At 57.9% G+C, this 27,903-nt stretch overlaps 8 protein-coding genes across 8 annotated transcripts; 4 read left to right on the plus strand and 4 right to left on the minus strand.

The window, feature by feature from the left end:
• Positions 1 to 673: 673 nt before the first annotated feature.
• On the minus strand, positions 674 to 9,126 carry HRG_00109 (HEAT-like repeat domain-containing protein; the record flags this gene model as incomplete). Its single annotated transcript, XM_044858580.1, has 6 exons — positions 674 to 786; positions 948 to 1,479; positions 1,539 to 6,809; positions 6,865 to 7,048; positions 7,097 to 8,936; positions 8,994 to 9,126. 6 exons carry the CDS (start codon positions 9,124 to 9,126, stop codon positions 674 to 676), a joined length of 8,073 nt encoding a protein of 2,690 aa, XP_044724980.1.
• Positions 9,127 to 9,746: 620 nt separating this feature from the next.
• Positions 9,747 to 14,872, plus strand: HRG_00110 (helicase associated (HA2) domain-containing protein; the record flags this gene model as incomplete). Its single annotated transcript, XM_044858581.1, has 10 exons — positions 9,747 to 9,774; positions 9,823 to 9,882; positions 10,019 to 10,756; positions 10,814 to 11,156; positions 11,223 to 11,531; positions 11,584 to 12,163; positions 12,222 to 12,319; positions 12,373 to 14,397; positions 14,475 to 14,550; positions 14,612 to 14,872. The coding sequence occupies 10 exons, from the start codon at positions 9,747 to 9,749 to the stop codon at positions 14,870 to 14,872; spliced, it is 4,518 nt and encodes a 1,505-aa protein (XP_044724981.1).
• Positions 14,873 to 15,494: 622 nt separating this feature from the next.
• On the minus strand, positions 15,495 to 18,767 carry HRG_00111 (RNA recognition motif domain-containing protein; the record flags this gene model as incomplete). The annotated part of the gene is made up of 1 exon (XM_044858582.1): positions 15,495 to 18,767. One exon carries the CDS (start codon positions 18,765 to 18,767, stop codon positions 15,495 to 15,497), a length of 3,273 nt encoding a protein of 1,090 aa, XP_044724982.1.
• A 3,102-nt stretch (positions 18,768 to 21,869) lies between these two features.
• On the plus strand, positions 21,870 to 22,924 carry HRG_00112 (CFEM domain-containing protein; the record flags this gene model as incomplete). Its single annotated transcript, XM_044858583.1, has 4 exons — positions 21,870 to 21,956; positions 22,018 to 22,192; positions 22,257 to 22,477; positions 22,550 to 22,924. The coding sequence occupies 4 exons, from the start codon at positions 21,870 to 21,872 to the stop codon at positions 22,922 to 22,924; spliced, it is 858 nt and encodes a 285-aa protein (XP_044724983.1).
• Positions 22,925 to 23,374: 450 nt separating this feature from the next.
• Positions 23,375 to 24,534, minus strand: HRG_00113 (ribosomal protein l22p/L17e domain-containing protein; the record flags this gene model as incomplete). The annotated part of the gene is made up of 3 exons (XM_044858584.1): positions 23,375 to 23,514; positions 23,569 to 24,429; positions 24,495 to 24,534. The coding sequence occupies 3 exons, from the start codon at positions 24,532 to 24,534 to the stop codon at positions 23,375 to 23,377; spliced, it is 1,041 nt and encodes a 346-aa protein (XP_044724984.1).
• A 313-nt stretch (positions 24,535 to 24,847) lies between these two features.
• HRG_00114 (uncharacterized protein) lies at positions 24,848 to 25,330 on the plus strand (the record flags this gene model as incomplete). Its single annotated transcript, XM_044858585.1, has 3 exons — positions 24,848 to 24,871; positions 24,993 to 25,162; positions 25,243 to 25,330. The coding sequence occupies 3 exons, from the start codon at positions 24,848 to 24,850 to the stop codon at positions 25,328 to 25,330; spliced, it is 282 nt and encodes a 93-aa protein (XP_044724985.1).
• Positions 25,331 to 26,127: 797 nt separating this feature from the next.
• Positions 26,128 to 26,651, minus strand: HRG_00115 (mitochondrial export protein; the record flags this gene model as incomplete). Its single annotated transcript, XM_044858586.1, has 2 exons — positions 26,128 to 26,290; positions 26,437 to 26,651. The coding sequence occupies 2 exons, from the start codon at positions 26,649 to 26,651 to the stop codon at positions 26,128 to 26,130; spliced, it is 378 nt and encodes a 125-aa protein (XP_044724986.1).
• A 78-nt stretch (positions 26,652 to 26,729) lies between these two features.
• On the plus strand, positions 26,730 to 27,816 carry HRG_00116 (Peptidase M43, pregnancy-associated plasma-A; the record flags this gene model as incomplete). The annotated part of the gene is made up of 2 exons (XM_044858587.1): positions 26,730 to 26,777; positions 27,178 to 27,816. 2 exons carry the CDS (start codon positions 26,730 to 26,732, stop codon positions 27,814 to 27,816), a joined length of 687 nt encoding a protein of 228 aa, XP_044724987.1.
• Positions 27,817 to 27,903: the final 87 nt, after the last annotated feature.

Consider the following 27,903-nt stretch of genomic DNA (forward strand, 5'->3'; position numbering starts at 1 on the left):
GAGATAGAGGAGTATAGGCAGAAAGTCGATGACGTATTTGAGCGAGGACAATTCCCTGACGTCCATGAACTCTTCGCAGGTAAGATTATTATAAAGTGTTGGCAGAACAACACTCTAGCATGAGGACGTTTTGCGAGAATTACGCATATATTCATGATCGAGACACAAGCGATGCCACATATCATTGAGAAGGCTGGGAGGTCTTGCCACAACCTCAGGCTAACGACGTTCGAGTCGTACAGGGTCAACTTGAAACTATTCGTTCTCGCCGATATTAGTTAATAACTCGCTGGTTTCTAATCATAGCGTGTCCAACGTATGTCGGCCCGTACTAACGCGTTAGTCGGCATCCAGCTTTCAAAGAGCATCCATCATCCATGCTACCCTCCGAGCTATCGATGGGGTCGGGCCCGTCTACGAACTGGCACGTGTGGTATGATAATACCTACCTAATTCCTGGACTATTTTCCGGTTGTTCACGCAAGCTACGCACCCAGGCACCATGATTGATGCTTAAATGTCGAAGGTGACGATTTGATCTGGCTCATACACTCTAAGTTTAGTTCTGTTAATGGTTGATCTATGGCCATATCTCCAGTAATGACGGATGGGCAGGCGAAGGTCTCGTGTCCCTGCCACAAGCTCATTCATTCAGCCAGGCCACGAGTATTCTTCAGTCTTCGTCTTCATTTGTCTGATGCCCGTTCTTGGCGCCGTCGTTGTAAAAGAGCCTGGACCAGGGTTGGCGCACGGTGCGGTGCGCCTGGTAGCTGCTCATCAGCTCGCCTACAACACACCACCTCTATGCCGGTAAACCGAGCCGCTCTCTCCATGTCCATTGGCACATTCATATTTACATTCATTCCACCATAGCTGGACCATAGCTGGACCATAGCTGGACCATACCTCGTCTTGATGCACCCCCTAACGTTAAGAAAAAGTCTCACCCGCAACTTGCAGCTTGCCCACGCTCCAAATCTCCTTTTCATCCTCCTGCTCGTCATTCGACAGACCCAACCCCCCTTGGCCCCCCTCGGCCTCTCTCCTCTCTCGAGCCTGCGTGCCGAGCCTGATGGCAACTCTCTTGAAATAGTCCGTCATGCTCCTCTTGGTGTTAGGCGGCATGCTCGCTCCGGGGCCGGCCATGAACTTGTCAAACACCCGGCTCTCTTCATCTGCCACGCAAAACAGCTCGACAAATGCCGCCTCGGCCGCCAGCTTGACGGGGATGACTGCGTCTCTGACGCTGGCAAAGATGGGCGGCGCGAGAGTTGGCACATGAGGTCGCACCAGTTCCATGTTTGTCCTGCTGAGCGTCCGCGTGATCACGAGGGCTAGCCGACGAGAATCTGTAGGATTGCCTGGCTCGATGACTTTGGCCAATGTCTCAAACATCTTTTTCATGCTGTCGAAGCTCTTGGGGGGAGACGTGAGCAGCACCTTGCCCGTTGCTAGGATGACATTATCGGCAACGTACGTCTGCATAAAAGCCAGTCAGTGAAGCTCAAGTCCATTCTTCAGTTCTCAAATCCACGTACATTCTTGTTGGTCATGCCCTGGCAGAGCAAATCTGGGAGCTCCTCCGCCATGGCGCTTTGCAGAAGAGTGTCCGGCGACTCTACGAGCACCGCGTTGAGAGCGAGCGCAGATGAATGGCTGACGTGGTTGGTCATGACCCGGTGTTTCAGAAGCGTCATTGCAGCATCCTCGGGCACGTTCTTAATCAGCGCCCCCAGGAGCTTTGCGTTGGTGACCGTCATTATGTCGTCTCTCTCGTCGGCCTCCATGTCGATCAACGAGAGCACAGCAGATCGTGACGACTCGCCCATGTTGGCCCCAGCTCTGCTAATGACTTCAAAGAGAGCCTTGAGCATGGCCGTCTTCACCCCAGGGTCCGCCGTCTTCGATCCAGTGACCAGTTCAGCTATCAAGGGGTCGATTCGAGGAGTGTACTTGATCAAAGTCCCCAGCGCCTTGGCAGCTCTCGTTCTCAGCGTCTCACTTGAGGCGTCTGCCAGCGACTTGGCAAAGGTCCGCTGCAGCTGCGGAAGGAAAGGCTTGAGCGCCGTAGGCATCTTCTCCAGCAGGTTATTCAAGGTGAGAAGAATGGCCGCCTTGACCTCGGTTGCGCGTTCAGACACGACCCGGATTAGCGGGCCCGTGATTTGGGTGACGAAGGGCTTGAGCGAAGGCTCGCTGGTCCTGTCCACAATGTCGGAAATACCCAGCGCTGCCTGGACTCTCTGTTCGGCCGTTCCGTTCATTAGACCCTGCAGGAAGATGGGCAGAACCGCGTTGATGCCTTTGGGGAGCTCGAACCCGCGCAGGTTTGCTCCTGGAACGCCGACCCGCTGCAGAGTCTGCCGAGTCGACACAACGAGAGACTCCATCTCCTCCTTCTTGAGCCTCTTTGTAAACTCACTGAGAGCGGCCCACGCAGCCTTGACAACGTCCATATCGCCGTCGCCAAAGGAATTGAGCAGCGAGCGAATAATGTCTTGATTGTAGCGCGAGTAGTCAACCGTTGTTGAGGAGAAAAAGTTTCCAAGGTGACGCGCAGTGGCTGCTCTTCTTCGGTGATCATCGTGCTTCAAGAGCCCTAAAAGGACATTCATGACCGTGTTGAGACCGTCGTACTCGTCTATGGATTGGACGACGGTGTCGAATGAAGTCTCCAGCTCTGCCCGAAGATCGTCTTCCTTGCAGTTGATCTCATTTTCCATCAGAGCGTTGATGATGTTGGGCAAGCGTCGATTCATGGCAGCTCCGGCAACCCTTGACAACGAGGCCAGGGCCTTGGCGTCAAATGCGGTGATGGGCGGTGTTGTCAATGTTGGAATCAAGTTGGGCAGAATGATATTCGATCGCGTAGTCTCAGTGAGGAGCGTGAGAAGAGCCGATAGAGCGTTGTCTGCCTCAGTCTCTGAACGAAGGAGATTGAGAAGGAAGGGAAGAACTTGATCGACGGCCCGCTTGCCAAGAATCTGCTGCAGCGAGTCAAATGCCTCTGCAGCGGCTTCCCTGACCTCTTCGTCCGAGTCCGTGAGTGCGGTTCGTACGACCGAGATGAGTGTCTTCTCATGGTCTTCCAAGGCCTCGGGCGATGCTGAGGAGATGAGTTCTCGAAGAGCCAGGCAGATGCCCTGCTTTGCATCGGAATCAGTCGACGATTGAAGGCTTTGCTCCAGGGTTGGCAACAAGCTGGACAGAACCCCATCTCCGGCTTTGCGGATAAGCTCGCCGAGCGCGTTGCTGGCAATGACTTTTTGCTCCATGTTGGAGCTCCCCAGGCGTCTGATGAGCAGCTGCGTGAGGGTCGGAACAAGCTCCTTAAGCGTTCTCGGGCTGGAGACCAGGACCTTCCACACCGCCATGGCAGCCGAGCGAACGGCGCCTGCAGTATCGCAGCGGCAAACGTAGAGCGCCGAGAGAATTTTGTTACGCTTCTCCTCCCCGAGAACTTCCTTGAGGGATACGCTCGCTTCTTTGCCGTCATCCTCCTCCTCCTCCTCATCGTCGTCCTCGTCGTTCGCCTTGACGCCAGTGAGGTTGAAGAGGAGGTCACCAACGAGCTCAACAGAGCTGAGACGAATCCTGTAGTTGTCGTCTGCCAGGCCACGCTCAAGCTCTGGCAAGAGGAGGTCGATGGCGCGGATGGCAAAGTTCTTAACAAGGAGTCGGCCGGCTCGAAGGGCGGTTTCCCGGATCGACTCGACGTCGTCTGCCAGCCCTGCCAGGATAGGCGGAACAATACGGCCAAGGTAGCTGGAAAAGCTGTTACCGAAGCAAACAGGAAGGAAGATGAAGAGGGACATGAAGCCCTCCCGGACTGCTGGCTTGGAGGACTCGATGTTCTGCAGGATTGTCGGCAGCGTTTCTTCCAACCGTGTTGTTCCCAGCCCAGCAAGCACCTCACTGAGCGCCTGGGCAGAGCCAAGACGGTCTCCTGCGCCCGTATCTGACTTGAGAGTCTGCATCAAGCCGGGAATGAGATCGGGCAGAGAGTCCTCGCCCAGTTTCTCGACAAGCGAGCCGAGCGCTCGGGATGCCGTTGCGCGGGTGGTCGGCACTGGGTCGACGGCAGCAATCTTGAGACCGGCGACAAGGATGGGGAGATGAAAGATGATGTCCTTTTTCTCTGTCAGATGGGCCAAGCTGCCAATGACCTGAGCTGCCTTTCGCTTGGTGTTGGAACGATCCCCCAGCCCACGCTGCAGGATTCGAGTGACCAACGCCAGAGATGGGGCGTCGAGATAATGCACAAACTGCACCTTGATGAGAGAGTCCAGCGCTTCATCGGTGTACTTGGTGGGGTCGCTGAGTGCTTTGAGGAGCACATCAACCAGGCTCTTGACTTCCGGATTGGTGATGACTTCGCCGAAGCGCTTCAGGCTTCTATTTGCGGCGGCTCGGACCTCTTTGTGACTGTCATTCAACACACCAGTCAACGGGGGGATGATATCCGGTAGACTGTTGGCCAGCTGGTTCGGATCGAGATATGCCATGGCGCCGAGAAGGTCACAAGCACCTCGCTTAGTGCGCCATTGCTGGTCATCAAGTCCGTCCAAGAGAGTCGGCATGATTTGTTTCACGCCGTAAGAGCTCAATTTGCCGAAGCATGCCTTGGCGGCTGCAAGGCAGGCGTCTCGCACATCGCCGTTGCTGTCGCCAAAGCCGCCGAGGAGTAACGGCACGATCTGGATGACATATGGCTCGAACAGACGGCCAAGAACTGTAGACAGGAGCTCGAATGCCAGAAGAGCAGCTTCTCGCTGATGTGCGTCCTTCTTGTTGTCCATGGCTCCTTTCAGTGTTGACAGGATTCGATATTCTCGGAGCGTGGAGATGCCTCTCCCGAGGACCAATCCAGATAGGCCATACGCGGCACCTCTCTGACCGGCATACGTCTTGGAGTTGAGCAATTCATCCATGACTTTGTCGAAATATTTGGACGACTTGTCTGAGCAGACCTTGACGAGCGGAGGCAGACACTCGGCAATTGCGTATTGGACGGTTTCCGACGGAGTGCTCAGGGTTGCCAGCAGCCGTTCAACCACGACGGGTATTTTGGCGTCGCCCGGCTTCAAGTGTCGTGCCAAAGCTCCATAGATGATGATGACGGCCTCGTTCACCCGGTCAGCGGTCTCGCTGTTCTTGTCTGGTTGCTCCAGCGTGCGCTCAAACTTCTTCATCAGTTGATCAATCATTTCCTTGCCGTGGACCTCAGTTGCTCGAATAGCCACGTCCAGCATTTCTCCCCGGACAGTGTCGCTCTTGTCGCCGAGAGGTCCGGCCCCGATCAGGAAATTGAAGAGATCATCGATTTGCTCTTTATCCATGACAGAAGTGAGCTCCTTGAAGGCTGCCGCAGTGCCGTGTCTGGATTCCCAAGGGTCGGATAGATCCATCTTCTTGGGCATTCCAAACTCGTCGAGCTGCTGGACCTTGGGTTTTGCAAGCTCCAGATACATGGACTTAAGATGAGGAATGACTTCACCCAGGGTTTCCTTGTGCGACTGTGCCGAGTCTGCCAAGGAGCGCGCCGCTGCCCTACGTAACTGAGAATCCTTGCTCTCTAGATACGGCACCATCCTCATGGGAACTGTGGCATTGATATCGAAGCCGCTCTCTTCCCAAATTTCTCTCCCAAGTCCGCGGTTTTCTTCCACGTCGTCGTGGCACGCGAGCCATATCTCGTCGGAATAGCCGAGATCGCTCATATCGACGTCGGCGCTGATTGACTGCAACACGGTTGTCCTGACCCCGGCGTGGGATACAGTCGCTCCCTTGGCCAACACCATCATCTCGTCTTGGTTCATGTTGGGTGCTATGCAGCGACAGGCATCGGCAAAGCATTCCCTGACGAGTTTATAGTGCTGGGCGTGAGCCTGCATTGCCTGGATGAGAACTGTCATGAGCTCTGCACGGGAAATTGCCTCATCTTCGCACACGTCGGTGTGAGAGGAGAGGAATTCCAGGGCCAGCACAAGTTGTGCGTCGCGGTCATCTTCAGCTTCTCCCAATCCGCCTTGACGCAGAATCTCCAGAACGAGTGGCATGACGTATATCAGAGAGACGGCATCAAATGGCCGCTGCTCTCCAGCAAAACGGAGGCGGTAGAGGACTCGTGTGACGAGATCCTCGAGGCGTTCTTGGTCGTAAGTATTGGACAGCGTCGCCCCTCGGACTCGCAAAGATGCTACTCCAATGAAAGGGCGCACGGAACCCAACCTCGTCGCCACCTTGTCGGAACAGACAATGTAAGCCAATGAAGCCGCATCCCCAATGATGAGGCTGGCGCCAGCGTCCGTAATGCCAAGGAGCAAAGCAACAGCAGTACCGAGCCAAAGCGTGGCATCGGTCGGGGGCCCCGTTGCAAGAGACTTGATAATGCCAATGCCGCGCATAAACTTTGCTTCAACTTCTCGAAGGGTTTTTCTGATCTGGGTTTCCTTCTTCAGTTGAGCGTTCACTTTGGATGATTCCTCAGCGGTGAGCTTTCGTTGCTGCCCCTTTTTCTGTTCCAGTTGGGTCCTAAGCTCCTCTTCCCATTTCAGGATGTCGTAATCCTTGCTGTTCTTGTTGGGAACCGTGCTTTGTTTCTTTTTGGCAAGGACGTCAACAAAACAGGTTTCATCTGGGGTCCTGAAGATGGCTGCCTCGACAGGTCCGACGTTGCTGATCTGGCCAGCATCAAGATCTCTGCTGACGAGCTCCATCACCCGTGGAATGACGACATCAGGCGCGACAAAGGCTAATTCGGCAGCGGCATTGTACGCAGCTTGTTTGAAGAGGTCCGACTTTGGTTTCTTTGCGTCAGCAACATCTACACAACAGCGGCGAATCTGCACCAAAGAGGCATACCGGCTGGTCAAGAGACGTCCTCTGCGCAATCTCATCCAGCAGCTCATCCAGATGGTTGCGCGCGAGACTCCCCGGATCCACGGACATTCGAAGACACAAGTCTATCCAACTGGACCGCGGAATAAGTTCGTGGCGAGAAAGCACTAGCAAAGTGCAGGCCTGGGCTTCTTGGGCATCTTTGTCACTGTTGGCGCCCAGTTTCTCAAGCTCGCTAGGCTCAAGGCAGATCGACCGAAGGACGTTAATGAGGGTTGTCCGCTCCAGCTTGGTGTCTTTGTCCTTGGCCTCATCCCGTGCCAGGCAGTTCCACAAGCCCTCGACCATGATCCGGGATATCACCAACGGATTGTGAGCGTAAAGCCTGGAAACAGTCTTTGCTGCCTCTATCTGCACTCTCGATGGAACACTGCTTGCCGTTATCAGGTATATCATGGCATCGGACCAAGCCAAGGTGACGTCCTTGTCAGTCGCGTCGACCACTTGCGGAGCGACAGACGTTAGAGCTCGGCAAAACCAATGCAGGTCTTCTTCTACGCTGATCTTGCTGTAGATCCGGTAATTGAGGAGAAAGGCTTGCTTTGTGGATAGTGAAAGTGCCTGAGCCGGAACCGCTATCTTAGTCAAAGGGGCAATGAAGGCGGAACCATCGAATTTTTGCAGCAAAGCCGGGGCCAAAGCCGTGAGCACATATGCGCCAACGAGGAGACCGTTCTGGGCGGCTGCGGCTGCATTTCCCATCACTTCCTCAGAGTTGGCAACGAGCTTTGGCATCACAGCCTCGGCGAATGCCGATATCCCCGGTGTTGACTTGTGGTGTTCCAACGAATGCAGGACACTTCCAACACGAAGCAGCCACAGCCTGCGTGAGCCCGGCTTCTTTTCAGCCAATCCCTTGACCGTGGCGTCCAGTACAGGCTTCGGCAACTCCCTCCCTGTCTCGAGTATCTTGACGATGGACCGTGCTAGAGCGGAGGTCTCAGCGGCCAAAGCTGCTTCATTTCCCTCCTTGGATGCCACGGCCACGAGCGCCGAAGAGGTCTTGTTCGCGCCCTCCTCAGACAGCGGGGTCGCCTCCAGCATCTCAGCATGAAGGACCCTCTGTTCGGGAGAGGCAAGCTTTCCGGCAGCCAGGGGGCTGGCAATCTCGCTGACGACCGCGTCCATGGCTTGGAGATTGGAGCAGCGCTTCACCATGGCCCGAAAGACGGTGATGGCCCCGGCGCGGATAGCTGGATTGCTGGATTTGATGTTGGACAGAAGGGGCTTGAGAAGCTTGCCATGAAGCAACTTGGACAGATCCATACTGTCGGGAAGAGACGTCACGAGAGGCTTCAGAACACCCTCGAGGATGACCTCGGGGGCACGCAGCAGACTTTTATCGATTGCCGGAATTAGGTCCCTTTCAAGCTCGTCGAGGGTGACAAAGTGGCGGAAGAAGTCGTCGAGTCCACAGGCGACATGCTCAGGCAGCGCTGTTCGAGAGCCGATGACCTCTCGAACGTAAAACTCGTGGTATTTTTGCTTATGTGTCTCTAGCTGCGACTTGAGCTCGGGCTGGCGGGCACAAACACCAGCAATGACACCCAGAATCAAAGTATGCTTGGCCACAGGTTGTTGGCCCTTGGCTGTGAGAGTTGAGACGGTCGTGGCCAGGTTCTTATCACGCGATTGGACAGGCGAGAAAAGCTTGCGAAACCCTCTCCTAGTAACAACAAGGGCGGAGCGGACCACACCACTCTTTGAGCTTGGCTGCAGACATTTTTCCAGGGCATCAGCTCCGGCCAAGAGAACATCGTTGCCCAGCTCGTCCCAAAGGGGAGAACCAGTCAGGTGCTGCATGAAAATGCTGCACCACTCGACCATGACGAAGGCGTTGGACACTGCGATGCCTGGCTTTTGAGTCTCTTGGCGCAGAGCCTTGACCAAAGCCCCCAGCGTCTTGGGGCTCGCTCCAGCCTTGATGGCCGAGGCGAGACATTTCTGGACGGCAATTCGGGATTCTCGGTCTTGGTAGAGGGCGTGGGTGCCAAACAAAAGGTCGAGGACGTCTTGGATAAGCTGCTGATCCAGCGCTAGCAGCAGTCGGTTAGCGACTGGTGGGATGGGAAGCTAGGGAGCACGATGATTACATTTTTGCGTTATCGAGTCGTCGAGCTGCTGTAGATGGGCAATGCGCTCCGCGGTCGAGGATGAGGCCAAAGCCTTTTCGGAGGCTGCCAGGTCCAGGCCGGCGCGGGCGCCATTGGCCGGGGCTTCAGGCATGGCGAGATGAGGATTGGGGACGGGCGAGTGGATGAATCATTGGGGGCTGCCGAGGCCTGTTGTTGTCCCCGGACCAGGTCGAAGGGGCGCGTCGAGTTTGGGCGGATTCGAGAAGAGACGAGACGAGACGAGAGGCCTGAACGAGGCTGGCGAAGGAGGTTGAAGGGACTCGATATTTTTGCGTGTACGACGTACAAGTGAGTCTTTTCCCCACGTTGAAAAAATTGGCCCCGCCCTGGCGAAGCAAACACTCACCGCCCGCCTCAACTGGCACTGTACGGTAAGTTACATGATACATGGGACTTATAATCCCAACTCTGACAGGCAATCCGGTATAGCCTAGGAGTAAACACCTCTAATGCACTGAGTGTGTATTTGCTCTAGGAGCCTTGCAAGTTTCTACCTCCAGCAACTCAGGCTTTATTAATCCTCCATCTGTTAGGTGAAGCCGGCGGCTCAATAAGCAAGCTCGCTCTGCCGCAGAAATATCCATTGGCCTTTGATCCTTCGAAACTCGCGTGCGGAGCATTTCCGTGCAAACGAGAACGATTGGCTACCCCGGACATGTTCTCGCCTCTCAACCTTGTTTCCCCCCCCCCAAAAATATTCCGTTTGTCACTATGCGGGTGATTGACTCCCACGAACGCCGCAAGCAGCCCGTGCTCTCAACTGTCAACCTCGCCCGCACATCGACAGCTGCCATCAACGACCTCATTTTCCCCTCGCAAGCTGCCAGTCAATCTCGGCACCTATCAGGTACAGTACCCTGTCGCCTTGCGAGGTGCAGGGAATAAATCTGCAGGTCCGCCGTACTGCCAGTGCTGAGCCCGAGGTACCTCTTCCGCCAAACATCTCGTCTCGCCATCGAATCCTCTCCTAACGCCACCCTCAGGTCTAACAATGGCTGGAGCAAAGAAGAAGAAGAAGCCCGCTGCCAATCCCGCTCGGGGCTTCGCCACAACCTCAATCGCGTCCAAACCGCGCCCAGAGTCCGAAGCAAAGCCCTCGCCGTCCCACCCTCTCAAACCAAATGGCAACGATGCCCCTCCCTCCACCTCGAGCGACAATGCCCCGCCATCCACGGCTGCCGCCCAGCAGCAGCAGCCGCACGACAAGCCGCTCAGCCCCGAAGAGTTTGAGCGCCAGCTCGAGGAGTCGGAGCTGCAGCTGCTCGTCGAAAAGTATACCCAGAAAGCCAAACGCGACGCTCAGCGCCAGCGTTCTCGCCTCGAGACGGACCGCCGCTTGCTCCGCAGCCAGGCCGACACCATCAACATCCCCAAGTGGCTGCCCCCAGAGCTTCTCAATCATATCCTTGATCTCATAAACGCCGAGACTCGCTTCTCTGCCTCCAACGTCTCGTCGGAAAACGCCGGCAGCGGCAGGATGCCCTCTGAGGAGGAAATGATTGTTCGTCTGTGGACCCTGAGCCAGACTCTCGAAGCTGCGACCTTTCCCCAGCCTCGCGTCGAGGCTGCCCTGCGGCACATACTCGACATCGCTCCACACGTTTCCAACGCCGCCAAGGACTCGATTTGGGGCTTGGATGAAGCTCTTGATTGGCTGGCCCGCCAGTGCTCCTTCGAAGAGCTTCCCCCCTACGAGTTCAGGGGCAAACCTACGGCCAGAGGTACGAACCTGGCACCTCCCTCTTATTATATCGGGTATTCACATGGCGCCTTTCTAGACACTCCGACCGACAGTCCTTTTCCCTCCCGCCCCCACACGCCCAGGCTTCAAGACGCGCAGAATGGCCGCCGGGGCAAAGATCTCTCCAACAAGTCAAACGGAAATGCACGCCCCGTGAAGACGCCTTCCAAAAAGGTGATGGCAATCTGTGACGTGGACATTGAACCTGAAGATCTGGTCCCCGAATATGTCGCAACCAAAGCTAAGCTCCTAGAGCTCAGCCGCAGCCAGAGCCGTGGCAAGGCCAGGCAATCCGACGCCGACGACGAGGACACTAGCCTGGTCGTGGCAAAACTGGAGGCTAAGCTTAGCAAAATAGAAAATGATGTGCTCTTCGACAGGTACGTAGCCGAGCAGCGATGGAAGGCCGAAAAGGTGGCTGTGGAAAAGCAGCTGGCGACTGCAAGACAACAGGCCCAAGATACCTCTGCCGAGGAACCTGAGGCGTCGGACCCGGCCGCCGATGTCAAGACATCGGACAAAGACGACGTTGCTGCCGAGGCAGAGCGTGTGGCTGCCGAAATCTTGGCCGAGGACGATGACGATGGCATTACCGGACTGTTCGCTTCCCTGCCCCAGAACGAAGTTGATCCGGAGACAGGCAAGACACAGCTAGTCATCAACTCGTCAGGCGGCGCAAGACTTTTGATTCGAGACTTTGGCGACTGGTCAGGCATCAAGCCAAGGAGGGTCTTGGAAGAGGCTTGTCGATCAAGGCAAGTGGTGCTCTCGAAATCTGCCTTCAGCGCTGGGACCCGTGCTAACCAGGAACAGGGATGCCTCTGTCAAGATTCACTACGTCGTTGTGTCGGATGCGACATTCGCAAGCCGCCAGTCTGTCGACATCGGGTGGACAAAGCCACAGGAGCCTCCCCAGAGTGAGCCTTCATCAGACGTCGAGATCATCGCGGACTCAGCCCGATTCACCTTTACCATGCTCAGTGTTGCCACACCAGATGCCAAGCAGTCCGAGGCGTACATTGCCACCTCAGCTCTTTTTCACATCTTCAGCGGTAACTCGAGGGAAGAAAAGGTCGCCTTGCGGCTGCCACCCGTGTGGCGGGATTTGTGGAACGAGATGGCTGAAGCAAAAAAGAACCGGCTCGACTCTCAGGATCGCGAGGTTGTCAGGTCCCTGAGAGCGCTGGTGAGACAGAGGCATGATCAAGAACTCGAAGACGGCGTCATTCTCCAGGGTGCGTTTCGGGGCCGAGGCACCCCCAAAGCGTCCCAAGACTCATCCGAGAATTGCCAAAGCGATCGCAGAAAGCAGAATACGGCCGCCGCCGAGGAGTTCAAGAAAATTTGGGCGAACAAGTCTGGCTCACGCAAATTTCAAGTAATGCTGGTAAGACGTGACTGGTGCGCAACTTGTGTCATGACGGCGGTTCTAACAGCTTCTGCAGGAATCACGTACACAACTCCCGATGTGGCGGTTCCGGCCGCAGGTTCTGGATGCCGTGGACAAGAATCAAGTGGTCATCATATGTGGCGAAACGGGATGGTAAGTCGTCGTACCCCAACGCCTGGATGAGATGGAGATCTAACCTCATGCAGTGGAAAGAGCACTCAAGTGCCGGCATTCCTGTTAGAGCACGAGCTCTCGAAAGGGAATCATTGCAAGATATACTGCACAGAGCCTCGGCGTATCTCTGCCATATCGTTGGCTCGTCGGGTGAGCGAAGAGTTGGGCGAGAACAAGGGCGATTTGGGTACCAGCAGATCCTTGGTCGGCTACTCGATCCGTCTCGAGGCCAACACGTCTCGTGAGACGCGTCTGGTGTACGCCACGACCGGTATAGTCATGCGGATGCTTGAGGGATCAAACGACCTTCGCGAGATCACGCACCTGGTCCTCGATGAAGTCCACGAGCGGTCCATCGATAGCGACTTTCTCCTCATTGTGCTCAAGCGCCTCTTGACGCAACGCAGAGACCTCAAGGTGGTGCTCATGTCCGCCACTGTCGATGCTGAGCGCTTCTCGAGGTATCTTGGCGACGCGCCGATTCTCAACGTGCCGGGGCGTACGTTTCCCGTGGATGTCCGCTATCTCGAGGACGCCATTGAGGCCACAGGTTACAACCCGAGCAACTCGCCGGCGGAAAAGATGATTGACCTCGACGATGACGCAGTGGAGGATGATGGAGCGGGCTTCAAGAGTGACTTGTCCCAGAGCCTGTCTGCCTACTCGGCTAAGACGCGCAGCACACTTTCTCAGCTTGACGAGTATCACATCGAGTTCGACCTCGTGGTTCAGCTTGTTGCGCAAATCGCGACGAATGAGTCTCTAGTGCAGTACAGCAACGCTATCTTGATCTTCCTGCCAGGCATCGCCGAGATCCGGACGCTGAACGACATGCTTCTTGGCGACCCTCGATTTGCGAAGGACTGGCTTGTATATCCCCTGCATTCCACAATCGCCACCGAGGACCAGGAATCGGCCTTTCTCGTACCACCGCCCGGGGTGCGCAAGATTGTTCTCGCCACCAACATTGCGGAAACGGGCATCACCATCCCGGATGTGACGTGCGTCATTGACACTGGCAAGCACCGGGAGATGAGGTATGATGAGAAGAAGCAGCTCTCGAGACTCATCGACACCTTCATCTCTCGGGCGAACGCGAAGCAGAGACGCGGCCGTGCCGGTCGTGTGCAGAAAGGCCTTTGCTTCCACATGTTCACAAAGCACAGGCACGATCAGCTCATGGCGGATCAGCAGACGCCGGAAATGCTCCGTCTCTCCTTGCAGGACCTCGCGATACGGGTCAAGATCTGCAAAATCGGCGGCATCGAAGAGACCCTCGGAGACGCCCTGGATCCGCCGTCGGCGAAGAACATTCGGCGTGCCATTGATGCGCTCGTTGATGTCCGCGCGCTGACGGCGGCCGAGGAGCTCACTCCGCTCGGCCACCAGCTGGCCAGATTGCCGCTCGACGTCTTCCTGGGGAAGCTGATTCTGCTTGGCACAGTCTTCAAGTGTCTGGACATGGCAATCACCGTGGCCGCTATTTTGTCGTCCAAGTCGCCATTTTCCGCGCCGTTCGGGCAGCGGGCGCAGGCCGACAACGCGAGGATGGCTTTCCGCCGCGCAGACTCGGATGTGCTCACGATATACAACGCCTACTTGGCCTGGAAGCGGGTGTGCCAGTCCAACATCGGCACGGGCAAGGAGTTTCAGTTTTGCCGCAAGAACTTTTTGAGCCAGCAGACGCTCGCCAACATTGAGGATCTCAAGGGCCAGCTCCTCGTCTCGCTGGCCGACTCAGGGTCCCTCTCGCTGACCGAGGAGGAGCGCCGGGCACTGAAGGGCCAGCGCTTCGCCTCGGGCGGTCGTGGGCGTCGACAGCAGAGCTTCTTCGAGGTTCCGTGGCGGGTAAACGTGAACAGCGACAACGACGTGGTGTCGTCGTCTGTCATTGCGTGGAGCTTCTACCCGAAGCTGCTCGTGCGAGACACGCCCGGGTCCAAGGGGCTGCGCAACATTGGCAACAACCAGTCCATCAGCTTGCACCGATCCTCTGTCAACCGCGGCCACCTCGACAATAAGTGGCTCTCGTACTACCACATTATGCAGTCCAAGTCGTGAGTCCCCCCTTGCCCTTGCGTTCTCACGCCCTTCTTTGCAGCAAGATACTAACCACTTACTTACTACCATCCAGCGTCTATCACGCGCACGAGACGACGGCTGTTGAACCATTCGCCATTGCCCTGCTGTGCGGCGACGTCCGCTGCGACGTAAGACCCTCTCCCTTTTCCATAGCAAAGGGATATAGTGTGCTGACCGACCTGCCCGCAGATGTACTCCGGAGTCATCGTCTTGGACGGCAACCGCGCCCGCTTCGCCCTGCCCGACTGGAAGACGATGCTCGTCGTCAAGATGCTCCGCACGCGCCTCCGCGAGGTGCTCACCCGCTCCTTTAAGCAGCCCGGCAAGCTCGCCACGGCACAGCAGGAGAAGTGGCTCGACGTCTGGCAGCGCCTCTTCTCGCAGGACCTCGTCGTCGGCGGCAGCAGCCAGGACGCGGCGGGCGTGTCGGTCGCCATCGGCAAGGCATAGGTTGCCAACCTGCGGTGAGTGACACGGGCCGTTTTAGTCTGGGGGAGGGTGTTTTGGGAGGCTTTGTGCCCCTGATTTTATCTCGTCTCTTTGTCTCGGTATCTGGCGGGATGCGGTCTTGCATTTGCTGGATGGATGGATAAGGATTAAGAGGTGCAGGGCGGTCAGAGCCGTGTAGATGAGTCAATTGTGTGGATATTTGCAGCATCCGAAAGAAAAGGGTCGGGGATGGTGCCAAAGCACCAGGTTGAGGGGGCTCTTACGTAGCTGTCTGGCAGCACAGATAGACTCTGACGAGAACATGCAAGGGAAAATCAACAAATTGTTGAACCACGTTATGATCCAAGCGCTTTTTTGATCATCGTCTTTTATTTTGTTCCTTTTCCATTCCTGCACCAACTGCCTTGCCATCTACTTGGCCACCTAGGCTACGACAGCATATCCTTGTCTATCTGCTTGCCTCCACCCGTCGACGCAGAGGATCAGGCGTGGAGGCAGCTCAAAAGTACAGCAGACGACCGCAGGCTATCGTCCGGAGGGAAAAGGGTAAGCCATGAAGCAACTCCCAAAAGGCCCACCATGCAAAGCTCCCCGCAGGGGCAGGACGACAGAGACCCAAACCTTACAGGGCCCCCTGTGCGCCGCCGTCTCCCTCCCCATCGGCCGTCTTCTTTGCCTCGCCGCCGCTGGTCAGAAACATAGCCTTGAAGTCGGCGTTGCTCTTGGGCGCGGTCTTGTCGTCGCCCCCCGCAGGCGCGCCGTTCTCGCTCGGCTTCGACTCATCGGGAGCTGCGGGCGCCTTTCTCGGGACGAAGCCAAGGCCACGCTTCGGCCCGGATCTGCCCGGGGCGGGGCGACGGATGGAAACCGGAGGAAGCATGAGCCCTGTCTTGGCCAGGGTCGGGTCTGCGGCTGCCGGGCCCTGGTCCTTGGCCGCCTTCTTCTCCTTGCTTCCGTACACGATACGATCGTCCTTATGCTCGGCCCTGGCCTGGCGAAGCTCGCGGACTGTGCCGGTCCGTAGTTTGCTCCCCTCAAACTCCATGCTATCAAGCTGAAGAGCCGCCTTGCCCGCCGTCGCCGCGTCTGCGAACTCAATCTTGGCGCCCCCGTGGCCGGGCTGCAGCACCAGCTGGACAACTGCGCCCAAGGGCTCGACAAGCGCCCGGACGCGGGCGTCGTTGACGGTGTCGGGTAGGCCCATCAGGGCAATGGTCCGGGCCGCAATGTCCGCCGTGGACGGGTTCGAGCGCTCGTCGCCGCCTTCGCTCATGGCGTCGGTGTCCCCTTTGCCAGGTGCTGACGGCGCCGGGGAAGCGGGCTCGCGATCCAGGCCCATGGTTTTCGCCGCGTGCTTCACTTTTGCCTCTTTGGACACCTCCACTACGAGGATCTCGTTACGGAACTTTGTGTTGTTCATCTCCTCGGCGGCCTTCTGGGCCTGCTCTTTTGTCTCAAAGTCGAGGTATGCAAATCCACGGTTCTTGCCGGCCAGGTTCTGCGGTATGTTGATTCTTGTCACCTTGCCCAGCTTGGAGAACACGCCTCGTATCTCATCTTCAGTGACGGACCGGTCCAGGCCGGAGACGTGCACCTCTCGCCCCTCCGAAACGGCGCCCTCGCGGTTCTTCTTGCGCGATGGGTCCGAGTACTTGGCCAGGAGAGCATACTTGCCCTCGAGGACAGTGCCTTCTTTGGCGACAGCTTTTGCTGAGGCATCGCGGTCGCGGAAGGAGATGTAGCAGAACCGGCGGTGGGTATTGACCTTTAAACTGGGCCAACGGATACTCAGGATATCGCCGCAGTCTTTGAAAAGGTCTCGTATGTACTTGTCGTCGGCCGCCGGCGGGTAATTGGCCACGTAAACCGTCAGGTCATAGCCCGACTGGACGCTAATTTGCGCCTGGCCAAAGTATTTACCATCCCTCAGCAACGCAGAATGCGCTTCCTCGGGGGACCTGAATTCGATCAATGCCGTGGTGTCTCGACCATCCTTTTCTCGGACAAAGGCCGTGATGTTGTTGATGTGGCCGTACTCCTTGAAGTACTGCCGAACCTTGGTCTGCGTGACCTCGGCGGGAAGGCCCGTCACGATGATGGTCGCGTTTTCTCGGTCCCTCTTGACATCCTGCTGCGAAGCCCCCGATGGCTGGGCCTCGATCGCCCCTTGGCCAGTCTTTTGTCGCTTGCTGGCAGCCTCGGCATCCTCGTTCTTCGGATCTGGTGAAGACTTGCGTTTGCGCTTCGACCCATTGAGCGACTTCGAGTCGTCGTCCTGCTGCTCGGCCTGCTGGATTCCATAGTAGGCAGCGTAGGCGGCAGCCTTGTCCTCTTCCTCGCGCAGTCGCCGCCGCCTGACCGCTTTGTTGACCTTGTGCACCATGTCGGTAGCGTGTCGCACCGAGGCCGGTAGCTCGTAGTCGTTGCAGTGTTGCAGGTAGACTTCCAAGACCTTTTCGGGCCAGTCAATAGTCTTTCGAGAGGCAGCAGCCTCCAGGACTGCCGTCGCTATCTTAGGCACCCGCAGAGCCGAGCCGGCGCCCGTCGAGGGGGTCGGGCTCCTGTTGGTCTGGACATTTGAAGAGAAGATGAGCATCTCCCACATGTAATACCGAAACCAAAAGTCGTAGCTGTCAGCTTGAATCTGGACGCCGGCGAGCTTGCTCCACACGGCTCTTGCTTGGTCTATGGCCCCCTTTTTCTCCGTCAGGTACTGGATGTAGATGCGCTCGAGGCGAAACTTGGGGTCGCCTTGAAAGTCCTTGCCGTAGAGCCTCTTTCCGACGACAGCGACATCCTCGAGGGCCGCCCTGAGGCCCACGTCGGCCACATCGACAGCCTCATCAATGGCGGTGGCTTCCAGTGCGGTGCGCTTCAGGAACCCGCACCAGGCCACGTACATCTCGATCATGCTCTCCATGCCGTTCTTGTACAATTGGTTTTCGCTCGTAGCCGAATGCTTGATTGACTCGATGTCGGAGAAAGGAAGCTTTGCCTCCTCGGCACACAGAATGTACCGGTTCCAAAGCTGTCCCGACCAGGGACAATGCTGGACAGCTCTGCGGAGTATGTCGAGCAGCCTCTCGGGGGTCTGGAGGTCGACCTGGGGAGACGATACGAAGACGATGTACTCGTGCCAGACGTGGTCGTCCAAGGCCAAGGGGCCGGTAAGAGCTCTGTCGAAGAGACCGCAGCACAGATCCGAGGCAAGCTCCGGCGTTTCGGAGTTTCCCTTATTCTGGCGTATTTCCCACTCGATGTAGTCTCTGAAGACGGACTTTTGGGCCTCGGCATCGCCGGCCCGCGAAGCTTCCTTGAGCTTGAGCTCGAAGGGATCTCGAGCGGCATTGGCTAGCTTTGCCGCCTGTGACGAGGCCGTCACCTCCTTCATCGTCTCCTCCCACGCGTCCGACTTGTACTCGGACAGAAAAGTGGAAAAGGCTTGCGATGTGTCGTCCCAGGTGAGATGAGGGGTGGCGAGGCGGTCGCGGTAAAGGTGAGTGATGCGCCTGACGCCCTCGGGGGTCCTTGTCTTTGCTAGCTGCTCCAGCTCGAGGGAGAGCCAGCGGTTCCAGAGCAGGTGGCTGTCGTCGAGGCGATACTTGATGGCTTGGTAGCCCTGCTGCCACAAGTCGAGGGCGGCGCCAAAGGGGAAGAGCTCGCGGCCCATCATCTGCTCCTGATCGGACCAGCCGCCATCGTCGGACTGGCTGCTGGCCCAGAGACTCCAGAAGTAATCGCAGTATGCCAACCAGAGGCGAAGACTGGCGGGTTCGGCGCTGATGGCGCGCTTGTGGAGCTCGACGAGGTTGACGCGCTGTTCGAGGTCGGAGACGTTGCGGGCCGCCTCTTCGAGGTAGGCAAGCCAGCTGTCCTCGCCTATAGGGTTGACCATGGTCTCGCTCGTCGTGGAGGCGCGGAAACGGTCATTACAGGGCGAGAAGGGTTGGGTGGTGAGCTAGCAATGAAAGGCTCGGATCGGCCTGAAGGCGGGTCAGGCGAGCAGCCGGCCGAAGAAAATGGCAGTAGGTTTGAAATAAAGGCCGCTGGAATGAGGGGAGTCAAGGTACGGGAAGGAGTGAAGAGCAGTGGCTGCACAGGGAGAAAAAGTTGCAGTCAAGAGGACCCTGTCAAGCTGGGCGACGAGGATGACGACTGGTCACTGCAGAAGAAGCTCGCGAGTGGGTGTGTGTGGGAGAAGGCAGAAAAAAAACGGGGTCGGGGGGCTTAGGGAACCTGTCGAGGGCGGTAGGGGGTACTGGGGAGCTATCGGGAGACGGCCATGGGTTGACGGTGGGCAGATGGCCTGACATGTACTCCCTACGCCAGTGCAGCACCGGTAGATGTAGCCGGTACTTTGGCGGCACGTACGATAGGCTGCGCGAGATGATGTAACTGGACAGGAAATGGCAGTCCCGGCAGGCGCCCATTGGACCGAGATCTAGCAGGCGAGCAACATGGGCCGTTCTAGGCTCGAGTCTGGACCGCCGGGGCCTCACGTGCAGAAGTTGTCGATACATACATACCAGGTACATACATAAATGCTAGTACAGTATGCGATGCGCCGACTATTCCCGGCTTACGGCCAGCCTAGCGTGATGCCTAGCGTCGAATGCTCTTAGGCAGCAGAACAGCGATTACCTTGGCACATTTTTTCCGTTCATGTCGAGCTCCGACAACTCAGAAATCACGGCTGTGGGCTGACAAGGTCGCACGACATGGTTGACGCGCGTTTGCGTATCATGAGACATTATCCGAGCTGATGCTGGACCGTACGTATGCCAATCCAACGTCGCCTTCGTTCGCAGTGGTTCAAATGCCATGCCGTGTCCACGGCGGCACAGTATCATAGCTCGCACTGGGATTGATGCCCAACAATGCGCAGGATGCGCCATGACAGAACTGCGGATATACGAGACATGACGAGCAGACAAGGCCGATGTATGTATGTATGTATGTATGTGTATTTTCCGTCCAGCGGCCGTGAGGCCGCTCAGGTCCCGGTGGGGCACAGGACGTGCTGAGCTAGTAGGCTGTCTACAGTCTCCTCTCGCAAACGTAAACAACCACCATCCAGCATTTCATCGGCTCTGAGGCGCTCCGTGTTGAACCTGGTGCCCGTCAGCGGGTCGTGCAGGCGCGGCGGTGAGATCGCCATTCAGTTTTGGTCTCCAAGGGACCGTTGTCGGAGACTGCAGAGCGCAGCCTCAGTTGGCCCGGCCGGGCAAAGGGTGACAAGGCCGATGTGTCGTTGAAAGTGACGCTGTAGGGTAGCTGACACTCAAGTGGGTGATGACTGGGCAACATCAAAACAAGCCGGCCAAGCGAAGAAAAGAAAAAAACAAGAGCAGGAAGGTCGTGATTAGTGATGGCTCGCGTTGGTGGCCGTGTCCCTCCCTGCTGCTGAGAACGGACCCTTGGCCTTTTTTTCGTCTCATGTGGTGGCAGTTGGGCGCCTCGCTGCCGCCAACTGTCAGCCGGCCATCTGGGCTGGGCCGGCGTTTCAAGTTTTTTTTTTGGGCTCCCTCCCCCCCCTTTTCTTTTCTTTTCCCCCCCGTGTCCTCGGGCGGTTGGACGGGATCTGCAACCCCCGACTGTCGATGGAAGGCAGCTCGCGGAACTGCGGAGAAGGTTGTGTTGGTTGGCGGGTGATCGATCAGCCGCCCCCAAGATGAAGCTACTGTAAGCCTGCATGCGAAGCGACCCGGACGGGTGTGATGGCCAGGGGCTGCGTGCCTGCAAAGCCGCGCGCTGACCCGACGCTAGGAGAGAGAGCTGATGATGACCGAGGGCCCCCCCTCCCGGGGTTTTCTGCTTGCGATGACAAGTCGTTCGTTTCAACGTTAATGCCAGAGCTGGGCCCGGACTGAGACTCGGACGCACACCCAGGGTTTGGTTGCCTCTTGGCCGGCCAATGACGTCCAGAGCCAAAAAGGACTGTCGGATGCCTCGCCTTTTGATCAGTCCACATGTCTGACGGCCCTTGAAGTGGTTGACGACAATCGTCATCGTGTCTCCAGCCCAGCGTGTTTGCACCGCTTTGCTAGACAGATAACGCAAGGTAGCGCTCCCACGCATGAAGCATGACGAGGACATGCTTATTTACCTCCTGGACCTTGCTGCATGATGTATTCGTCTGTAAGGGTCGGGCCCCCGTTCATGTTAGCGCGTCTGGAGGAGATACCGTGTCGTACGGTGGGCAGGTTCCTGCAGCTCTTCTACGGTTTGTTGGCCCCCGCACTGACTGCCCCTGCGGTCCAACCACAGTGGGTGCGAGGTGCCCGGTACTGCACGCGCCGCTCGGACTCTGCGCCTTGTCGGGTACTCTGTACCGCGTGTCGGCAAAACAGCATCACGACGGCTTCTCCTCCTTTCTCTCTCTCTCCCCTCTGCCTTGACTCCCTCCCGCCTTGGACATCCCCTCACCCGTGCCATTGCCATCGAGGCTGCTCGCCGACCTTCTTTCTGCGCCCTCTTTTGCGCCTTCTTCTTCATCTTCTTCGTCGTCGGCATACCCTCCCTGCCAGCAACGACGGGCTGCTCTTTGTTAGGGGGCTTTATTTTATTTTATTTTTTAAACTCGCACTGCACTTGTTTGTACCCCAGCATCCGCCCGCCGCCTCCACTTGCCTCGTCCACGCCATTTTTTACATTCTTGCCTCGTTCCTCAACGCGCCAATTGTCGGCTCGACCTTTCCCATTTCATTCCTTTTGTCGCGCATTCGACTCTTCCATTCGTTCGCCAACTTTTCTGCCTGCCGACACCCGCACACCCTTCGACAGTGTGCCACAGCATTCGTGCGTCCTGACCTGATTCAGCTTCTCTCGCCCTAGCCTTCGCCCGAGCTCTGGCCCGGCTCTCCTCACCGTTTCCTCGACGGGCCTTTTAGCTGCCCCTCATCCCGCTCCTTTGACGTCGGCATATCGACTGCTACTTCCTTCTCATCACCTCTCTGAGCAATCTCGACAGCGGCCTGGCTCGAGCCCCGGGGCCGAAATGGGCCGTTTTGTGCCTCTAATTCTGGGCGCTTGGAGCGCGTTGCAACTGTTTGGCGCCGTCGCCCAGGATGTACCGACTTGCATTGTAAGCCTTGGCTGCCCTCCCCACATCTACCGCCCCCCCTCTGACCTTGATATCTATCCAGCCCGGCTGCGCGAACCAGCTGAGATCGGACTTTGCCAAGTTTTCTTGCCAAAGCGCCACCGATGCTGCCTGTTTGTGTCAGGAAAAGTTCATCAGCAGCGTCGTTGAATGCAGTGCCAAGTGCAAAGCCAAGGACGAAGATGTCCGCCGAAATCTCGGCCAATCTTTCTGCGCAGGTAAGAAACGGGGGAATTTTGGTTGGTTTGCATCTTGCGCTCGGACCCGACTGACCAGGGTCAGGCCATCTTCCCTCGGCAGCATCATCGAGCTCGGTGAAGCCCGGAACGCCGTCGTCGGCCCCGCCGCCCTCGACGGCGACTCCCACTTCAGCCACGCCTGTTTCGACTTCAGCTCCGCCTAGCTCAACTTCAGTTCCGCCCAGTTCGACATCAAGTGCGCCCGCCTCCACGCAGGCGTCGACTTCAGCTTCGTCCACCTCGTCCGCCGTTGCGGCCGCCACGGTGAGTGCGGTAACTCGGCTTTCGGGGCCAAATAGGCTTTCGGACCTGGACTGAGCTAATTCCATTGACTAGTCTGCGACTTCTGCGTCGGAAACATCCGTGGCCGCTTCTCAAACCTCCGCCGCCCTCGCCGGCGCAAAAACCTCTGAAGCTGCCGCAACCGACCCCTCGGCATCTGCTCTATCTCAGGCTTCCGTGGTCGGCATTGGTGTCGGCGTTGGTGCTGCCGTCATCGCTATTGCTGGCATCGTCCTGTGTCTCCTGCTGAGAAGCCGCAAACGAACGCCCCGCCCGTCAATGGACATTTCAAAGCCGCTCCCTGGATCTGGCAGAGCGTATGCGGGCCGCGACCACAACTCATTTGAAAAGTATGGCAACGACATCGAAATGACTACGAACCGCTACGAGGACATGGTACCTCGACAGCAGCCCAGAACCATGGTTTGACCTCACGGAGACGTTAGCCGGTGAAGGCACCTACCGAAAAAGCTGCTCAAGACTGTGAGTTTCGTCCAGACCTTCCTTGGTCACCACCGGACGCCCAGTGAACATGATTCAGCAAACGAGCCACGCATCCTCATCTTTGGCCGACGAACATGGGATGAAGAGCTCGGACACAGCCGAGGCTGTACCGCTCATTTTGGCGAGGAGTCGGCTGCGTATTGCGTTCGAGATGCAGTTCTGTTTCTTTTATCATATTTCAGGGCCTCATTTCATTGTTTTTTACCCAGAGCCGGCTTCAGGGGCCCTATGGCAGAAGTCGCGGAGCTTGAGGCACCCTCAACTAGGCAAGCCGTTCCATGTACATATATTTTACACTTGGCTCTCTGTCACATCAACTACACACCGCCGCAAGATGGTGATGCGCCGCTAGATTAAAATCCCGGGACAATATGACTACCACGAGTAGTACGGACGCTGGCCGTGGATTGAGCGGTTGGGCAGGTGTACCCACGGGCCCTTGGCCGCCTTCTTGGCCACGCCTTCATCGTGCTCTCGTAACCGCGTCTTTTCCTCCTTGAGCACGACGGAGAAGCCTGGAGTAGAAAGAATTAGCGCGGGGACTCTAAACGGGGGACAAGGAGACCCACTTGTGCTTGGATGTTGGATGAGGCCGTGTCGCCCTCGGCCTTTGTAGTCGAGTTCTTGGCCCCGCCACGGTCCCCGGCCCACCCACGACTGGGCGACGTAGATGCGGGTGGGATCGGTAATTGCTATCCACTTGCCGTCCTTTGCCATGATCTTGCGCGGCTTGGGCAACGATTCGCCGTTGACTTTGCCCAGCCCCATGCCTCGCTGGGCGACAGCGAGATCGCGGGCCTCCTCGAGGTAGTACCTCATCTCGGCGGACATCTTCTTCTTGGACCACCTCATTTGCGTGATTGCCTCGTCGACGGGCTTGCCGGCAATCTGACGCGACAGCATGACGAGCTTCTTGAGACTGGTGGGGAGGAAGTGGCTCTTATGGACGAGCTCTCGCTCCGTCATCTTGATCCTGTCCTCCTTGGTCAACTGGCCGTTGTTGCGGACCATCTGAATGACCTTGTTGCGCTGCCAGCGCACGCGGCTCCGGGGGTTGGGGTCCGCCACCATGGCCATGGTCTCACGCGTCTTCTGCACCACGGCCTCCTTGGGGCCGCTTGCTGGTGCTGCCGCCGCCGGGCCGGGGGAAGTAGAGTCGATTTCGTCCTGAAAGATGTTGTCCTCGACATGGGACCGTAGGTTGCGCTCCAAAAAGTGCTGCCTGAGCTTTGGGTCGTCGAGCTCCGGGGCGGTGTCGCGGGCCGACTGCTGCGCAGCGTCGCGGGACTTGGCGCTCCTGCTGCCCCAGCCCTTGAGGGGATTGAGAGACCATTTGTGGCGGCGCTGGAGGGTGGTGCAGGGCGGGGGGTCTGAGGCGGCGACAGTTGCGCGGGTGGCGGTTCCGATAGATGGGTGGGAAGACGGCGCTCCTGCTTTCTGCGTGTTAGAGAACCCGTGGATGGGCTAGTTTTCAATTGAGAGGATGGAAGTGTACCCGAAAGCGCCAGCCGCCGTGCGGCCAGACGGGCACTCATGTCGAACAAGGGGACGTGGATGCCAGCTTTGCCAGACGGGAGGCCTTCACGATGCCAACTTGAATTGAGGGTGTTAAGCCTTGGCTGGAGTCAACCTTTTTTCGGACGCTCCGAAGTTCTGCCGAGTGGGCCACATGGTGAATATAAGTCACGTGATATAACTCTTTAGCGCGGTCGGAACATCAGACCATGGTTCCTGAGATGCCGCGGGCACAAGATCAAGTCACGCACTTCAACCGAAGCAAGCTCTCGAGCCGACAGAGACACTCGCCGCACACTCTCTCTTCACAACCGGCAAAGCAACACCGACGCCATGGCCATCAGCCCCATTACCGGAGTACGTTTGCACAGGAACCCAATGGCGCGGCATGGGGGAGGTTGGACATGCCGCGGGACTTGAGGGTTGGAGGCGATTTTATCACCTCGTTGCACGGGCTGACTTGGCTGGGTATGCATAGATGCTGCGACGACGCTTGGTCCTGGACCTTGCTATCGGACTGGGTATGTCTTTCCGGAGGTCACGAGGAGTTGGAGCTGTTGATTGGGTGCCGAGGCATCTGGCGAGGCATTGGAGGTCGCGGCTAACTGGGATTGCAGGATCTGGCTTCGTCATGGCCAATTACTTCTGGTAAGCGGGCACTTTCCCGACTCGGAGCGATGGCGAAACGACGAGACAATGCGAGAAGCCTGACGCCGAGTGACGGATAGGTACGGCTTCCACCTTCCCCGGACCCACGCCCGCGACGCCTACTACGGCAAGCTCGAGGAGAAGCGCGCCCAGGCCAAGGCCAACTAAGCGAAGCGCGGTGCAAGGGACGCAAACAAAAAATATGGCTGTGGAGGCCGCAAGACAACACGACGGGCTACGTCTAGACAAGGGGCGGATGGACGGGGAGCCTTGCGCAGAGATGCGGCAGCGTGGTCGTGGAATGTTGTTGTACACATAGACCAGGGCAACCCAGTCGATGGATGCTTTGATCGTTTTCTTTGTGACATTTGCATTGCTGTTCTCGCTGGTGCTATAGATGTGCGTAGACGGATACAAGGCTGGCCGACGAGCAGGCACATGTGTGATGGCAACCAAATCCTGGAGCCAAGGCGACGTCTTTGCCGTGCTTTTCTGCTTCCAACTACAGGTCTTCACGCGACGAACCTGCCCAAGAGAGGCAGGCCAAACCATATTTGGCAACCAAGATTTGGTTACCAGGCGCTGAATCGGCTGTGCTCGTAGACGGGGAGTTCAGTCAAGGCGTAGACCGCTGCTATTTTTGGTATTTCCGAATGAACTGTTGAGGTACCATGTGCTTGACGGAACAAAGCAAAGGCGATTGAGCCGGATTGCTTGCTGGGAGGAGATGGCAAGGGGTGTTCCTGTGTTCCTTGGGCGACGCCACGGCGTGGTGTGACAGCATGCCGCTCTTGTGGATGAGACGAATCTTGCTCTGCTCCTGATGACACAAGCCCAGACCCGGGATCCTCGAACCAGAGGCCGTGAGCGGCGTGGCCAAGTGCACACTGTGCCCCGAGGCATCCTTGGGTAAAGAAGCTCGACGGATTGCTAAGTGACGGCGACCCGGGCAATGGTGGCGGCCGTCACCTCGGGGCCTCGTCGGCGTCGTGCCAATTGGAAGACCACTGGTACGGCTTCGGCGGCTCGGCTGCGTCGTCGGCGGGCTTGGCCGGGCCGTCGTCCCATCCGGCCTTGCCCTCCCACGCCGTCGTCTCGACCATGAAGGACGATTTTTTATCCTTGCATCTACAAATTCGTTACCACTCCGCGCATCACAAAAAGTCCCAGTCACGGGCCCCCCTTCCGCGCCAGCAAACCACTACAGCCAAGCTTGGTGGCGCAGTGGAGAGACACAAACGAACAGGAGACGAAGAGACCGAGGGGAAGCTCACTTGCGAAAGAGGCGCTGCACGGCAAAGCACTGCACCGGGCTGTCGCGCACCGCCGGCCGCTGCACCTCGCACTTGTACTGCAGCATCTGCAGCAGCGGGCAGGCCGAGAGGTCGAGCAGCGCGCTGCCGTCGAGCTTGCGCCGCCGGCCGCGGGCGTCGTGCTGGGCCTTGAGGGGCAGCTCCGAGGCTGGGAAGGAGTGGCAGGGCGGCGTCATTTTTTTTCGCTTCGTTGCGCCGCCGTCTTCGTTGGGGCCTTGGTGGGTTTCGAGGTGCGGGCGGCGATGGAAGCGGTGATGGGGAAACGGGTGCTGGATGAGGTGGAGGAGACGACTCTCGACGAGGTGGGTGAGCGATTGAGTGCATTCTTCTAGGGCCGACCTTTTTTCCTCGGCTTGACGAGTTCCAGGTGGTCCGACCTCTCCTCTCCCGAACCGGATGCATCACCCAAGAACCCCCTTCTTCTCTCTTGTTATTATTATTGCACGGAGCTCAGCATGTTGGCTCGTCGAGAATTGGGTTTCACGCCCGCCAGTGCGCGCTCCTCGGCATCATCCTCCTTCAAGAGATGAATCATGACGGCATTCAGGGGAAATGCCTCAACGCTTGCTCACAGCAATGATTATTTTCTTGGGAGAAGAATAATTACGAGTTATTCGATCAATCACGGCGACATGTCCCAATCGACCGGCCGCGAGTCGATGTAGGCGCACAAAAGCTGATGATGCACGCACACACACGCAGATACTCAACAGCCTGCGCGCAGCACTGCCAGACGCCGCCGCCGCCGCGCCCAGCCGCGGGCTCAAGCCCACGCACATGGACGAGCTCGACCGGGTCGCGGCGCGCCACCTGCGCGACACGCAGGCGCCCACCCTGGCCATCGCGGGCCGCAGCCTGCCGCTGCTCTACAAGCTGGTCGCGACGCTCGTGTCGCCGCCGCACCGCCAGGCCGTGCTCGTCGTCGACGCCGACGGCCGCTTCGACGCGACGCGCCTCGCCTGCCACGACGACGACGACCTGCGGCACGTCTACGTGCAGCAGTGCGGCGGCGCCGCCAGCCCTGAGCATCTCCGCGCGCTCGTGGCCGACGCCGAGGCCTTTATGCTGTACCACGCCGCCGCGCGCCCCAGCCGCTCCCGCCGGTGGTGGGGCACCGTCGTCGTCCTCGGCGGCGCCGGCGCGCCGGGCCTCGGTGGGGGGGACGTCGTCGCCGGGTGGAAGGGCTGGCTGCGCGTGGACCGCGACCAGGTGCAGCCCTTTGCGCTCGGCGTGGGCGTCGACGACGCGCTGGCCGAGCGGGATGCGCGACAACGGGCTGTCGACGCTGCTGGCTGGGCGGCGACGTCCCCGTGGGGGGGCTTTGTCTTCTACGATGGCTAGCATCGACGGCACGTGGGAGGGGATACTGTACATTCAACAAGGGGCCAGAGGTTGCGAAGGAATGGAAATCAGAGGACAGATGGAGGA

The sequence above is a fragment of the Hirsutella rhossiliensis genome, assembly GCF_020360975.1.
Source record: "Hirsutella rhossiliensis strain HR02 chromosome Unknown scaffold00001, whole genome shotgun sequence".
NCBI classification, from domain to species: Eukaryota; Fungi; Ascomycota; class Sordariomycetes; order Hypocreales; family Ophiocordycipitaceae; genus Hirsutella; species Hirsutella rhossiliensis.